This window comes from Halichoeres trimaculatus, unplaced genomic scaffold (genome assembly GCF_033239565.1).
Source record: "Halichoeres trimaculatus isolate MK-OKI-2021-1 unplaced genomic scaffold, fHalTri1.1 fHalTri1_scaffold_16, whole genome shotgun sequence".
NCBI lineage: Eukaryota > Metazoa > Chordata > Actinopteri > Labriformes > Labridae > Halichoeres > Halichoeres trimaculatus.
The window spans coordinates 21,559,001-21,573,388 of record NW_027437194.1 but is presented as its reverse complement, the minus strand read 5'-3'; the positions used below and the strand labels follow the sequence as shown (position 1 = coordinate 21,573,388).

The following is a 14,388-nucleotide window of genomic DNA, read 5'->3' as shown; positions in this document are numbered from 1 at the left end:
ATATATATATATATATATATATATATATATATATATATATATATATATATATATATATATATATTTACATAATTTCAGAATAGCCTTTATTAACTGCACTCATTCTGCACAAACATGTATGAATAAACTCTAACTTTCATAACTAGAAACCAGAGCTTAATAATAATAATGATAATAATGATAATAATAATAATAATAATAACAATAATAATAATAATGATAATAATAATAATAGTAATAATAATGATATAAAATATGAATTTAAAGTAATAAAAATATAAACTTATTCAAGTAAAATAGTGAAATGAATAAGGAAATCAAGAAAAAAATGTGCAATTTCAATCAAAAAAGAATGTGCAAAAGAGAAAGGCTGTGGTTTTACATGAGAAATATGAATTAATGTTTAAAGCAGATTTTATTTTGTATCACGTGTGATAAATTGGGTGGTTTCGATAAAACTTTTCAGAAATATGCATTATTTCATTGCAGAAGATACTAATTTTAAAAATCGAGTAACAATTCAGATGTTATTCTTACCCCAACTTCTGAAATTAGTAATGGTTATCCTGAAAAAAGTGAGAGGAGGAATTTGTGAGAACGGTAATTTGGAAGAAACAGCAAAATATAACTTCAGCTGCCAGTAGTAGAATGATGATTGTCAAAGGAGTAGAATCCTTGTTTGTTTTTTCATTTTTAAAATTATGTAACAGGTTTTAGAGGAAACAATGTATCATGTTGATGAGATCTTTGTGTATCTAACATTACATGTTTGGCTGTATAGGGTTAACTAAATGTTATATTATCATCATTATCATCATGACTATAATAACATCTGTCTCTCTTTGTTCAGTTTCTTTATTAATCTTCTCCTCTTTCTGTCACAGTGGGAGGAGATTGGTGAAGTGGATGAGAATTATGCCCCCATCCACACCTACCAAGTGTGCAGGGTAATGGAGCAGAACCAGAACAACTGGCTGCACACCAACTGGATCCTGACCGAAGGGGCCCAGAGGGTCTTCATCGAGCTAAAGTTTACCCTGAGAGACTGCAACAGCCTTCCAGGGGGCGTTGGGACCTGCAAGGAGACGTTTAACATGTACTACTATGAGACGGACGGGGATGAGGATGAAATGGACTATGGAGAAATGAGAGATGGAACAGGAATCACAGAGGAGGAGGACAGGGCGTTAAAGGAGAGTAGATATTTGAAGATTGACACGATAGCAGCAGATGAAAGCTTCACTGAGCTGGACCTGGGAGATCGAGTGATGAAGCTCAACACTGAAGTCAGAGATTTGGGTCCCTTGACCCGGAAGGGCTTCTACCTGGCGTTTCAGGATTTGGGCGCCTGCATTGCTCTTGTCTCTGTGCGTGTTTTCTACAAACGCTGCCCCTTTCTGGTGAAGAGTTTGGCAGAGTTTTCTGACACCATCCCGGGATCAGAGGCTTCTCAGCTGGTGGAGGTAGTGGGCCGCTGTGTCAATAACTCCCTGCCTTTGTATGAGCCTCCCAGGATGCATTGCAGCACTGAAGGAGAGTGGCTAGTGCCCATCGGGAAGTGTGTGTGCCAGCCGGGATTTGAGGAAATTAATGGATCATGTCTAGGTAAGAGGAGGGGAGTAATGTTTGGAGAATACAGCTGGTTGATAAGTTAAAAAATGAGTCAACACAATTTTGATAGAAACTTACGAAGGTCTATAACAAGCAAACGCCAAAGTTACTCTTTAATTAGAGACAGACTGCCTCTTTCTGAATCATTGTCTAGTTTTTTGTGTTTTCTTGCTCGCAACTTCACCATCTGTGTTTACTTTTTATATCCTTGCCCCTGTTTGTTTTTAGTACTGTGCGCTCGGTTGTGTGCTTGGATCTGTATATTCTTTTACTTAGAGTATTTGTGTGTGTGAGTGTGTGTGTATGTGTGTGTTTGTGTGAGAAAGAGGGAGATTCTTCCTTGCTTAGTGGAGGGTATTCCCCAGAGCCCTGCAGCACTTTGCTGCTCTTACAGACTCTGCTCTACGCTGACTCGAGCCAAAACATCCCCATTGCCGACCTTAACTTCCTTTTCCACGGGCTCCTAGGGCTCCTCTGTTTTTTCTTCTCTCCTCTTCATCTTCCCCTGTGATGTTTTTACATTACTCAGCATTTGAACTAAAATACTGGATCAAACAGTTACTCAGAGAAAAGTCTGAAGTACTTTTTAGTAGTATTGATGTGATGTTTTATTGGTTTTGTTTTTTTCCTTTGGGATGCTTCATCTGATACTTTAACCCAAGCCATGGCCCTGAAAAATCATTCACAATATCTCAACTGCTACACACAGCGATATCTTTTTGTTTGCTCTCATATTTGATTTGGAAATGTTATGAGTGAATGAGTATTAATGGGGTAATAATCATAGTTTAAACTAACCCAACGTAATTTCAGAAACAAGTGGGGGTGGGAAAAAAAAGGATCAAAAATCGGTATGTCTGGATTTCTTGTTTAACAATATCAAAATCAGGATTTTTTTTTTTTTTTCAAATTCATATTCTTCGTTTCAGTCTTTGTTTATAAACTGGATCGGAAAAAAGTTACTACTTTTCTTTAGCAAAGTCTGAAGTGTTTCTCTCTGACTCATGTGATGTGAATTTTATGGAGAAATATGGCTTGCGATATAGTCTGTAGGCATTATCATGATCATTTAACTCTTTCACATGGTCTGGTGTTAAAAAAGTAAATTAAGAATTTCAAAAATCATTAATATTGAAGAATAAGCACCCCAAAAATCGTAATACAGTTGAATTGCAAGAATAGCATATCGTCCCAGCTCTACAAACAAGTCTCTGCCTTCCCGCCTTTGTTTATTCATCACCAATTTAATATATTTATCTGAAGTGTAAAAACACTAGTGTTCATAAGACTTAAGGAGAGTAGAGTTGTTGGAGATACACTTGGTTTATCTAATTGTTCATGCATTTTGTTTTGAATTCATTTTGCATGCAAAACAAATCAGGCAGTAGATCTGGTGTTTATTGAATAGAAAGTTGTTGCTTCGTCAGAATCAAAAGGTTAAATCTAATGAGCTCTGTAAGCGTGTGACATATTCTGCTTAACTCAGTCATGAATTGAGTGTCTGTGGGGAGATCATTAGGAAAAGCTGGCAGAATGCTACAAGCCAGCCTGCAGTTATAGTGACTCAGGCTATAGTCACTGATTGTGTCAGGTTTGAGATTGACAGTGCTAAGAAGTCGTTCTGGTTTACAGCTGTAGTACATCATAACACATGCTGTGCTGTCTACTGTAACCAGGGCTGTCTAATGGATTGTAAATTGCAGTCCAGTGCATTAGAAAGGTGCAGTGTGACACGGTGGATAAGGCTGGAGTAGATTGTCTACAGTAAAAACATTTTTGGATATGATTGAGAAACCTTTTGCATTCTTACTGTGCATAGTTAAAGCAATAATCGAACTTGAAGTAAAAAAAAAAAACTCTTTTTCTGACAGGTACAAGGCAATGATAAGTTTAATCAGTCATTGCTGACAGAGTGAAATGATTAGACATTGTACCTGCCTTTCAATCCAACTCACCTCCTGAATTTATGCTATTTCTAGATGTTCTGTGTGCGTCTAGAATGCTAACATGCTATATCAAAATGTGTTCTGAGAAAATCTGCCTATTTTTTCCTAATTTTATCTCAAGTTTTCTCCCTCTAGATTAAAAACAAGATTCTTTAGATAGAAACAATATGGTAACACAATAACGCAGTGCAGTTTTCTTTCCATTGATAACGCCCATCAGCTTGACCTCCAGGTGTTGTTCGGTATTACTTACTCCTGTGTTCTGGAGGAGGGGCTTGAATCATTTTCAAACCTCGGTCATGCATGCTGTGTTTTCTAAATATCACAGTCCAGCTTTTATAATTGTACTGTGTGTTCAGCAGTTTCACTAAAATATATTATATACATATATATATATATATATATATATATATATATATATATATAGATAGATAGATATATAGATAGATAGATAGATAGATAGATAGATAGATAGATAGATAGATAGATAGATAGATATAGATATAGATATAGATGTAGATGTAGATGTAGATATAGATATAGATAGATAGATAGATAGATAGATAGATAGATAGATAGATAGATAGATAGATAGATATAGTAAAAAATAGAGTAAGAAATAGAGAAATTTTAATTATGATGGCGTTGTTTTGTATTACCACATATCTTAAAGAGGGGTTATGTTAGGTCCTTTTTTGTCAAAACACCTGAATTAATCAGTAAACTGTTTAAAATGGTCCATTTATAAAATATGGCACAAGATCTTCAAAACATCTTCATGAGACTTGCTGTGAATTATTGCATAAGGACCCCGAACTGTTTGATGACACGTTGAAGTGGTGGGCCAAAAACCAAGAAGTGCCCATTGCTCTGCCACAGACAAGCCTCCAGAGGGCTGGCCAATCAGAGAGAAGTGGGTTTGTGGAGCATGGAGCCTTAAAGAGACAGCAGCTAAAACAAAGTAGACAAAGACAAAGGCCGAAAGACTACAACAAGGATTATTTAGGGCTGTGAATCATATACAGCTATTACAGCGCTACCAGAAGGACAGTGTTAGGCATAAAAAAAACGTATTTACAATCAGAAGTTCTGATATTAGCATGCTATCGTGCTGCACTATAAAAATTGTTGTGCATTACCTGATAAAATTTGGCTATAAAATCTTAAGCCAGATACACAGACCGTACCACTATCTCAATATAAAGCGACACATCTTAAGAAGTTTTTAGAAAGAGCTCTAAAATGAGATTGTCTTTCCAGATTTTCAAAGCCATAAGAAAAATAAATGTCTTTGAAATAACTGCGCTGCAGTGAGGACTATGTTAGGGTTAATCAAGACGCAAACATCTTCAAACTGTTTGGTTAGAACAGAAGAAAGTTTCAAGGTTAAAGAAAGTTGAACTGGTTTTCATTTTAATGAGTTTAAGTGGGTTTAGCTTACCAGGGTAATGATATTTTTGGTTTTGATATGCAAATATTTGCTTATTTAAATGCTGTTGAATACAAACATCACCGGTGTTTACAAGATTATTTTCCTTTAATCATTGTGTATAAACAGCTAAATGAAGAAGAACAAACGTAGTTTGAGCTGTCAGAGTAAACACATTCCCAGCAATTTATGAAGCTGTAAGCTGATTATCTTTTTAGTCTCATATGGACATGAGATTAAACCGAGCTTTTGAAACTGTCTTCAGAGAGAAATATGGCAGTTTCCTCTCCTTCAGACTAGTTAGTGTATGTGTTAGCTGCTTCAGAAAACTCGTTTCATCTGCATTTCAGTCACTTACATGGTGGTATGAAATGCTGAATTCTGGGAGCTGGGCTCCATACTGTGAGTCATTATGGATTCAGTCTCTTTTTTCAGCTTTTTGTTGAAGTTCTTTGCATCTGCTGATCTGAATATGAGAAACTGCTCTCAGTGTCCTGATTTATTTTCCATTGTGTTTGTTTTGGCCTCATACAGAATTTAATGATAGCTATTTAGAAGGAAATGTCACACTATTGATGCGCTTCTATAAAAGGCTGAAAAGGGCTCCAGAAATAAAAATTTATTCAGCATGCTGGTTTTATTGTAGATTGTAAATTAGTGGTTTTCTTGTTTGAGAGGATGGAATTCAGTGACAGTAGAGTTTTCATTATGTGTAAACAGTTATTTCATTTAAGCTTTGGAAATATGAGTGAATGACAATTTATCAGTGTTAAAAAAAATAAAATGGAATCACAGTGTCTGCGATGAATAGACTTCATTGTGGTGTCTTTGTGTACTCAAAGGGTTGTGAGGCTGAGAGCAGAAGAGGAAACCCCTGTATGGAGTCTGTGCTCTGCTGGTGGTGGTTTAGGAAGGATGCAGGATGAGCTGAGGATCTAAATAGAGCTTGACGCTGTGAGATGAATCAGAGTGTTTGGGGTTGAGGAGGGCTACAACACTTGAACCAAAATATCGACTGAGAGCAGCACAGGAGAACAGATTAATTTTTTTCACAGTGATGGGATGACTTGACGGGGGTTAAAGCTAATCTGATTGGTGTATTGCATGAAAGAGTTTATGCGCATGAATACCTGATCATTTAACAGTGCAAAACAGTCTTCCTGCTTGAAGTTATACTCTTTCTGTGAGGACTCATGTCTTTGGGGATGTAAACTTTTTAAGGGCAGTCCAATATCCATACTTTTTTTTCTTACTCTCATTCAGTTCACTTCACACAACTGCATAAATTCCTTTTAATTTCACTAAAAATTTATCAAATGTAGCACACACGTTTTCTGTTAAACCCCTTGATGTGACATACCCTGTCAGGTCTTGATGCAGCTGAAATGACCTTTGTATCTCATTATTACCCATTGGTTCATGTTCTACTCATACCAATGATCATATTAGATCCACACTGTCACAATATATTGGTTAGGGAATGAACTTCTTTGCCCATATATGTATACATATATATATATATATATATATATATACCTCTGTGCGCTGCAGGACCGAGAGGTACCGAAGATCATTCCTCCCTGCAGCCATCAGAGTGTACAATTCTTTGCTTGGAAGAGTGCCCAAACAACTTGAATTTCCCTCCGGGGATTAATAAAGTATGACTTATCTTATCTTATCTTATATATATATATATATATATATAAAATTAGGGGTGCACCAATCACAGTTTTCTGGCCGATCACCGATCTTTAAAAAGCCTGACCTGCCAATACCGATTTTTATTTTTTTTATAACTAACAGCATACACCTTCAATGTTCCAGTCTTATTTTATTGAAAATCATTGAGCAATACCTGTGAAACAATAAAATCTTTATGTTTAACTTAAACAACCAATTAAGTGTCCTGAGTTTTAGGTCTCGGAGCAAAAAGACAACAATGGCTGTCAGACCTTCCCGAAGGTATATAAGATCAGTTTCACGTGTAAGGATGGGCTGATCACAGATCCCCCAAAATTAAGGAAACGGGCTATATATAATTAAACTTGGATATAACTATTGTGTGTACTATACTCAAATTTACAATCTCCACATAATTTAACATCTCTAGGAATGCAAAACACATACAAACAATCTATTTTTATATTTGTTAATTAATTTAGGCAGTAGGGGATGGTACTAGACATGGTATCTTTTGATTTGGTAAGGGGGAAGGGGTTTAAAGTCAACAAGATTAACAGTTAGTTATGTCTCTCTGTTCTGGTTTCACAGGACTTTACTGACAGATTTGTGTTTTTGTCAATCACTCATTGATCTTCTGAATTCTAGACCATGCTGTTATATTGTCAGATGATATGGACACAATTTGTTGTTGTGTAGGATATATAGATGTAGACACGGCTGGAGATAGCCTGTGGCGCTGTTGGCCCAGCAAGTCTGTAGAAATGGAATGAGGGAGGACAGGCAGGACACCACAGGGTAGAAGTGTGGAAGGATGGAGGGAGATTATAGAGAGGTGATGTGGCAAATCGAGTGTACAAAGATAGACGAGAGGATTTCTCACCGCGGGGTGTGAGGGCAGAGACGGAGATAGATGAGAGTTGTTTTGGTGATAACAACAGATGAAGGGTATGGAGGTGAGCAGATGGATGAAGAGAAAGAGATTGTTTTTGGTCTCACAGACGTAGCTTCAGTTGATTGCTTACTAACGGGACTACACAGAGAACAACAGACTATGGATTCAACATGTTTTTACTGATTATGCATTCATGAACAATGAGGATGAATAGAGCTCTGAAAGGTTTTGACTGAGGATGAGTTATGATGTTTTCCTGAGTTTGAGACATTACCCTCATCAATTTATTCACCCCTTTTTCAGCGTTCATGAAGAAATATGTCTGACTGAAGGGATTGTTTGAATGATGCATGGACTTTTGTGATGAGGCAATGATGTTGTTGTGATTTAAGGGCTGCAAAAATAATGGATGCCAAACATTTTAACTCCAATATTAATGTAGTCACAACAAAGATCTATTATTGGCTAAGTGAAAATTTGCATGATGACTGTAAAAAAACAATATTCTGTAATGCTAGAATAAGGCATGGATCTAGAGTTTTATAATGGGCTATTACTTCATTAGATAAATTGAACAAGTGTTGTTTTGAATGTTGAAGTTACTGGATTGGAGTGGAGTACCACATTGGTTAGTATAAGAATAGGTTTATTTGGTTTAATGGCTCCTTGGATGACAGCAGATGAGGTAAACGACTCACAACGTGTAAATCCGCATAATGAATAAGTCATATCGAAGCTAACTGGACGCATCAAACTTTTGACCGTTTTTTTCAGCACTTGTCTTTTAAGTGTGTCATTGTTGGTGCAGGATTTCCCCTGACACTTTGCTTCTGTGCCAGGGCTCCCCAGATATGCCTTGATGTTTGTGTGTCTGTCAGGCGTCACTGCAGCACATGTCAAACTCGATCTAATCATGGCTTTGACGCTTCCATCAGGAACTGTCTTACTGATGCAAGGAAGCTTTCCATCTTCTCCCTCCAGGGATTAACTGGATGGTGACCAAGATGGTCACATTTGCAGTGTTGTTGGTGTGGTGACAAGCGCCACAGTCCCTTAACACACGCACACGGTTATAAACAGATCATCTGAATGTTAGATTTAAAAGGGCTTATGTGTTAATCAGAATGTGGGCTCTGACACCACCATGCTTTGGTTCATTTTATTTGTCATATTTTATCAGTGTTTGTAACCTCATTAGAGTTGATTATTTCAAATCAAACCCAAGTAAAAACCTGGATGTAAGAGCACACTCATCTCTATCCTGTTTCTTTTATTTGATCTTCGAGCAGTTTCATGCATCTTTAAATTCATATTCAAGTTAAATGGTATCCAGCTGCATTACAGAATTGTTACATCATTACTGAGTTTCATGAAAGACAGAACAACATGGAGAAAACAGACTATGAAATATCTGCAATTGGCAGGAAGTCTCAATCTGCTGGATTAATGGCAGAAAGAGATGCCATTCATCTATTTACATCCCGTTCAGTTAGAAGCTGTGATGCCCTCTCCTCTCAGCATCCCTATCACTCACTTCTCTCTGAATCTGCACCACCTTTATCACACCATCATCTCAATACGATGAAGCTGTCATGACAACTAAAGTGCTTCTTGAGTGCTTGTTGGGTAAACTGACATCCCCAGAAGTGCTTCCTCCCTTTTTACCCTCCCCCTGCTCCATACACATGATCACATGATGGATCTAAACATGTGAGCAGCTTGACATCTTGGCAGTTTGTGCCCAAAACCTCTGTCTCTAACTAAAGTTAGCATGATGAGATGTCTTGCTGTATTTGCCCCAACAAAACTGGCAGTTAAACGATTCACAATTATTAAATAATCAAAGATTTTCTTTATTTAAAAGGCTGTGATGTTTTTGGAGCCATGCTTTGCTTATTAGATCCTTTGCTCCATAAAAACATTAGCATGTGTGTTATATATTTAATTTACACTGACAGTGAGTGCTTCTGTAACCACAATATGTTAACATAAATGTTCTTCATGTTGTCATTTAAATAGATTTAAAAACATTTTGTTTAATTCCCAACTAGTTTTGATGGTAAACTTTTTTACAGACTAAGTCCAAGTCTTAATCCCAAAAACCTGATGCCAGGGTACTAGCTTGACATGCAGCTCATTATAAACAGTGTTATTTTAGTGATATTTTTAACAGTGGTGTCCTTGTCTGGATGTTTGTTTGTCAGCTTGTCCTCATGGAGCACTTGCAGACAGTGGAGCAGATAGAGAAAGACTTCAGCACAGTTTTTTTAGTTGTTACAGTAAGGGATTGGTACCAATTTTTGGTATATTTGGGTGGTATCATGATAATACATTTTAATTTGCATAATGATAAATCTCAAAGTTTTTCAATTTAACCTATTTTTTCTCAATATGTGATTTGTTTGGTAACCATAAAAGTATCCATCCCTAGTTACGGGACAACTGTTTTTTTTGATAACTATTAATCAATTATTTAAAGAATAGACCTCTGAAATTTACCTAATAAACAGGATGTTGCATTGTCTTTTTTAACCAGGCTTGCTAAAGAGTGACAGTAAAGATGGAAATATAGGAGCATCTGTCATTTGGCTAATATCTAACTTTTGCATTGCATTGTCCCTTTTTATATATTTAATTATTTACTATGTTATTGTTTTAAAAAGTTAAAATGAAAAATCTGAGCTGGTCTTCAGACCCAAACTCTTGACGCTGTAATCCTTTAGAAAAGTATTTAATCATTTCTGACAACACAAAGGTTGTATTATGTGTTACTTTCTCTCTTACCTTAGCAAAAACGTATGAATCTGAAACTTCAAAATTGTGAACTGGACAAGACTGAAATGTTTGAGTATGGTTACACCCCTTATTTACAGGATTACAATGGTGTTGAATGATGCCAAATTCTGTGAACAACATGAACTACATTGTTAATGTTGGGTCAGTCAGCAAAACTGGGCACGTAAACTATGACTCCTCCTAACGTTCAGTCTTCCTCACAGGGCAATTATTAACAATGCGGTAATCTTTAAATGTTGGAAAGCTGGTTTTAACATTTTTGACCTCTTGTTATTTTTCTGGAGCCCCGTGTGTGTGAGAATAAATGGCTACCAAACAAAAAATCCCTCTTCCATCCAACAGACAGGAAGCCATGAGTGACTCAGTTGTTTATTGTTATGGTACCATGATCTGGCTTTGTTTGTGTTCACACAATGGCACACACCAATATGAGCATGCATGGGCACAAATACATGCAGAATAATACACACACATTCAGTTAAACAATAGTAGGTGAAGGTATGACTTCACACACACACACACACACACACACACACACACACACACACACACACACACACACACACACACACACACACACACACACACACTGTTTGTATTACTTCAGCCAGAGCCTCACTGTGGGACAAATACAGGAACGGGATATTTACTACTTTTCATTGTTTGGTTTATCCACTAACAATACCATTTGTTTACTGCACATGCATTGTATTGAAGTTCAGACTTACCACTTTTGTTTTTCTTCTTTTCAAGTTGACTTTTTTTAACCAGGCTTTCTAAAGAGTGACAGTAAAGATGGAAATATAGGAGAATCTGACATGTGGCTAATATCTAACTTTTCTTTTCTGTTGTTGCTTAGTCAGTGGATAAATTTTATTCATTAAGAGTAGTTCTTGTAAACTTTGTTAAACTTCTTTTTTTTATTTGTTTTTGGGTTGTTTTATTAACATTGCCTATCTTATTAAAGAGTAGTTTTCCCCTGTTGTGTGCCAAGTATTGTGGGATTTCACCTTCCTCAGGAACACAATGTTTGCATGTTTGGCTAAGTCTGCTAGACTTTATTTGATAACTCATTAGCTATTGTCAGACATGCTAATTTCAGCATCCTGCAGTTAAGCTTATTATCTTATTAGCTTATATTATGTTGGATGGGAGATAATCAGTACTTAGCATTTTATGTTAGAATATATTTCTTTTTGTCAGTCCCATAAATCAACCTGTTAAGAACTGAATGTTGCAAATTAAAGATGAGGCTCATTAAGAGTCATCAGCGGACACCACTGGATCCTCAATTGCCTGGGATTCCACCAGGCGATGCATATTAATTACGTATTAACCTCCTGCACATTACTGCATACAGGCAAATTAGTGTTTATTGCATATTAATTACCTATTACCCTCTGTGCCGTGCATTAGGAGCTGCGAAGAATCAGGGAGACAGCTCGCCAAAAGGCAGAATCCAGAAACACAAGCATCCTCCCAACACACACTGTTAGAAACTGTGTGCAAGTTTTATTCACAGTAAGAAATGAGCTGTTTTGGGTAGCCTGCTATAACACAGCAATGACACTGAAGGTCTGTGTGTGTCAGGGGTTGGGAAATGTTTGCACCAGTGTAATGAATCCCTTTATCACATCTAAAAAAATGAAGAGTTTATACTTCACCTGTAATAAAACCCATCAGCTGAGGAGAGCTATAATAAAACCATTATGAAGAAATCACAAAAGTGATGATGTGTCTATTATAAATTTTAATGGGGTGCTGGTGTGGCCCAGCGGTAAGGTCATGCCCCCCATGAGGTCAGCCCTTGTGCTGTTAGTCTAGACTGCAGCCTCTTTCCTGCATGTCACTCCCCACTTTCACCCTCCTCCTGGCTCTGTCCTCTGCCCTGATCTCTCTGAATAAAGCCTGAAAACAATATCTATAAAAAAATCTAAATTGGAAAGTCAGCTCATTGGACTGAAACTGCAAAGATCCCTTCCTAAATTGCAGCATTTTCTTTAACTTATCTCAGTTTGCTTATTTCAGCTCTGTTAAAGCGTTACCTGGTGATTATTTTCCTTCTTTTTACGAGTTTAAATTGAAAATTGTCACAATCATTCTCCCTTCTAAACTGGACAACACAATCTCAGTTATTAATATGTTTAAAAGAGTTTCATATATGAGAAGTTTTTTTTTTTATTTCTCTGTGTGACTTTGTGTCTGTACATGTGAAATGAGCTGCCACTCTAATATTTATTGATTTGGCCGTGGGGGGTTTAAAGCTGGAGTCAAGGAGAGCTCGACAAAAGGCTAGGGTGATAAATCTGTATGCAACCATAAATGTGTTTGCAGCAATTGTGCTGAAGCAGAAAACAGATCAGATGTGTCCTTCTGCCCCTGCTGTTTGGTTCTTCCACTCTATCATGCACACACTCACACATGCTTATCTACACACACACACACACACACACACACACACACACAAACACACATACACATGGGGGGGTATTTGCGTGTCTAGGAAGCATAGGTGAGACACGGTGCAATCCAGGGCAGAGGGAGAATTTTTCAGGCTTAATGTTCCATGACAATGGACCAAGGTTCTGTCAAGGGGAATCAGAGCCACTGCTGCTTAACAGCTAATACACACACACACACACACACACACACACACACACACACACACACACACACACACACACACACACACACACACACACACACACACACACAAATAAATCATGCCCTCCATTCTTCCTTTGTCTCATCCCCCTCCCTCTTGTCTTTTCCCAATTCCCATTTTACCGTGGTTTTCCCTTTCCTTTTCTTCACATTATTCCTCTTCACCATACAGCTTCCATTTGACCCATTTAGCTTTGCATTTCTGTTTCCTCTTTCTTTTTTATTATTATTACCTCCGACACGGAAGTTGTGTTTTTGGTAGAGTTTGTTTGAACGTCTGCAAACCATTGAACTCAAAAAGTAAGAAATGGATCTTGATTAAATTCGAAGGAGATGTTAAAAATGGGATACGCAAGAAGTGATTACATTTTGGAGGTGATCCAGATCACCATATGATCAGGCATCACTTTTCTTGTGAGATAGGGCCGTTTTCACCATATGTGTTCTTAACTCCACCATAAATGGTCGGACTGCTTTGCAAAACAATACAAGACAAGGTCACCATAATTTCTGACAGATGTAAATGTATGATCCAGATCCTGGTAATATTCTGGATACTAAGATCTGTAATATGAAATATGTACTGGGTCATCATAATTTTCAACACTGTCAGGTAACAAATTATCGTAGAAACCTGCAATTAACACTAAAGTGTAGCAGACAGTCTCCTGAAAAGGAGTATAGGACTAAAGGGCTGCGTGAGAATCATAATATGCTTGGCGGAGGTCTGCACTCTCTAAGGGCTTTTCTAGTTTATTTCTTTTTTTGTCTATCCCTGAAGTTTGATTCATTATGACAGCATCAGTTATCACCAGCATCCACCACATTGTGAAAGAAAATAAACAACTCCTCAGCTTTTAGGTTTCAAGAAGAAGGATGAGGAATACAACCTTTTCTTTCCTCATTCCTTATTGATATCTGCAACTCTCCTTGACAATAGATGATGATGAACTTGTTAAATACACAGTTTCTACATAGTAAACTCTTTGGTTCTGCTTATCAAATGATCTCTACAGAGTTTTTCCTGCTTTGCCATGTGTAAATGAGTCTTTCTGTGTGAAACGACCGCATCAGGCAGACAATGATGTTGCAAAAGTTCAGTTATTGGCTAGCTTTGGGATGTAGCCATGGTGACAAAGGTTGTTGGTATATTATAACTTGTTAACATTCTGAGTGTGTCACTGCCCCAGATAGCTTAACCATCTGACTGTTTGTGTTTGTGTTTGTGGAGGAGGAGACGCTGTCTGTTCCAGTGTTGGATGATTGGTTTAGTATAGCTCACATATGGGGGTGTTTGGATGCAGTATTATGCAGTGCATGAGAACAGAATGGGAAACAGACTTGGGAAACAGAAGGGAAGTACACCT

At 37.3% G+C, this 14,388-nt stretch overlaps 1 protein-coding gene across 1 annotated transcript in view; it reads left to right on the top strand.

Moving 5' to 3' along the window:
• The window catches only part of epha5 (EPH receptor A5), a 59,210-nt gene that overhangs the window by 12,912 nt on the left and 31,910 nt on the right, over positions 1-14,388 (top strand). The window contains exon 3 of the mRNA XM_074689731.1: positions 885-1,605. Within this exon, the coding sequence (XP_074545832.1) occupies positions 885-1,605 (721 nt within the window). The remainder of the gene's footprint in view (positions 1-884; positions 1,606-14,388) is intronic.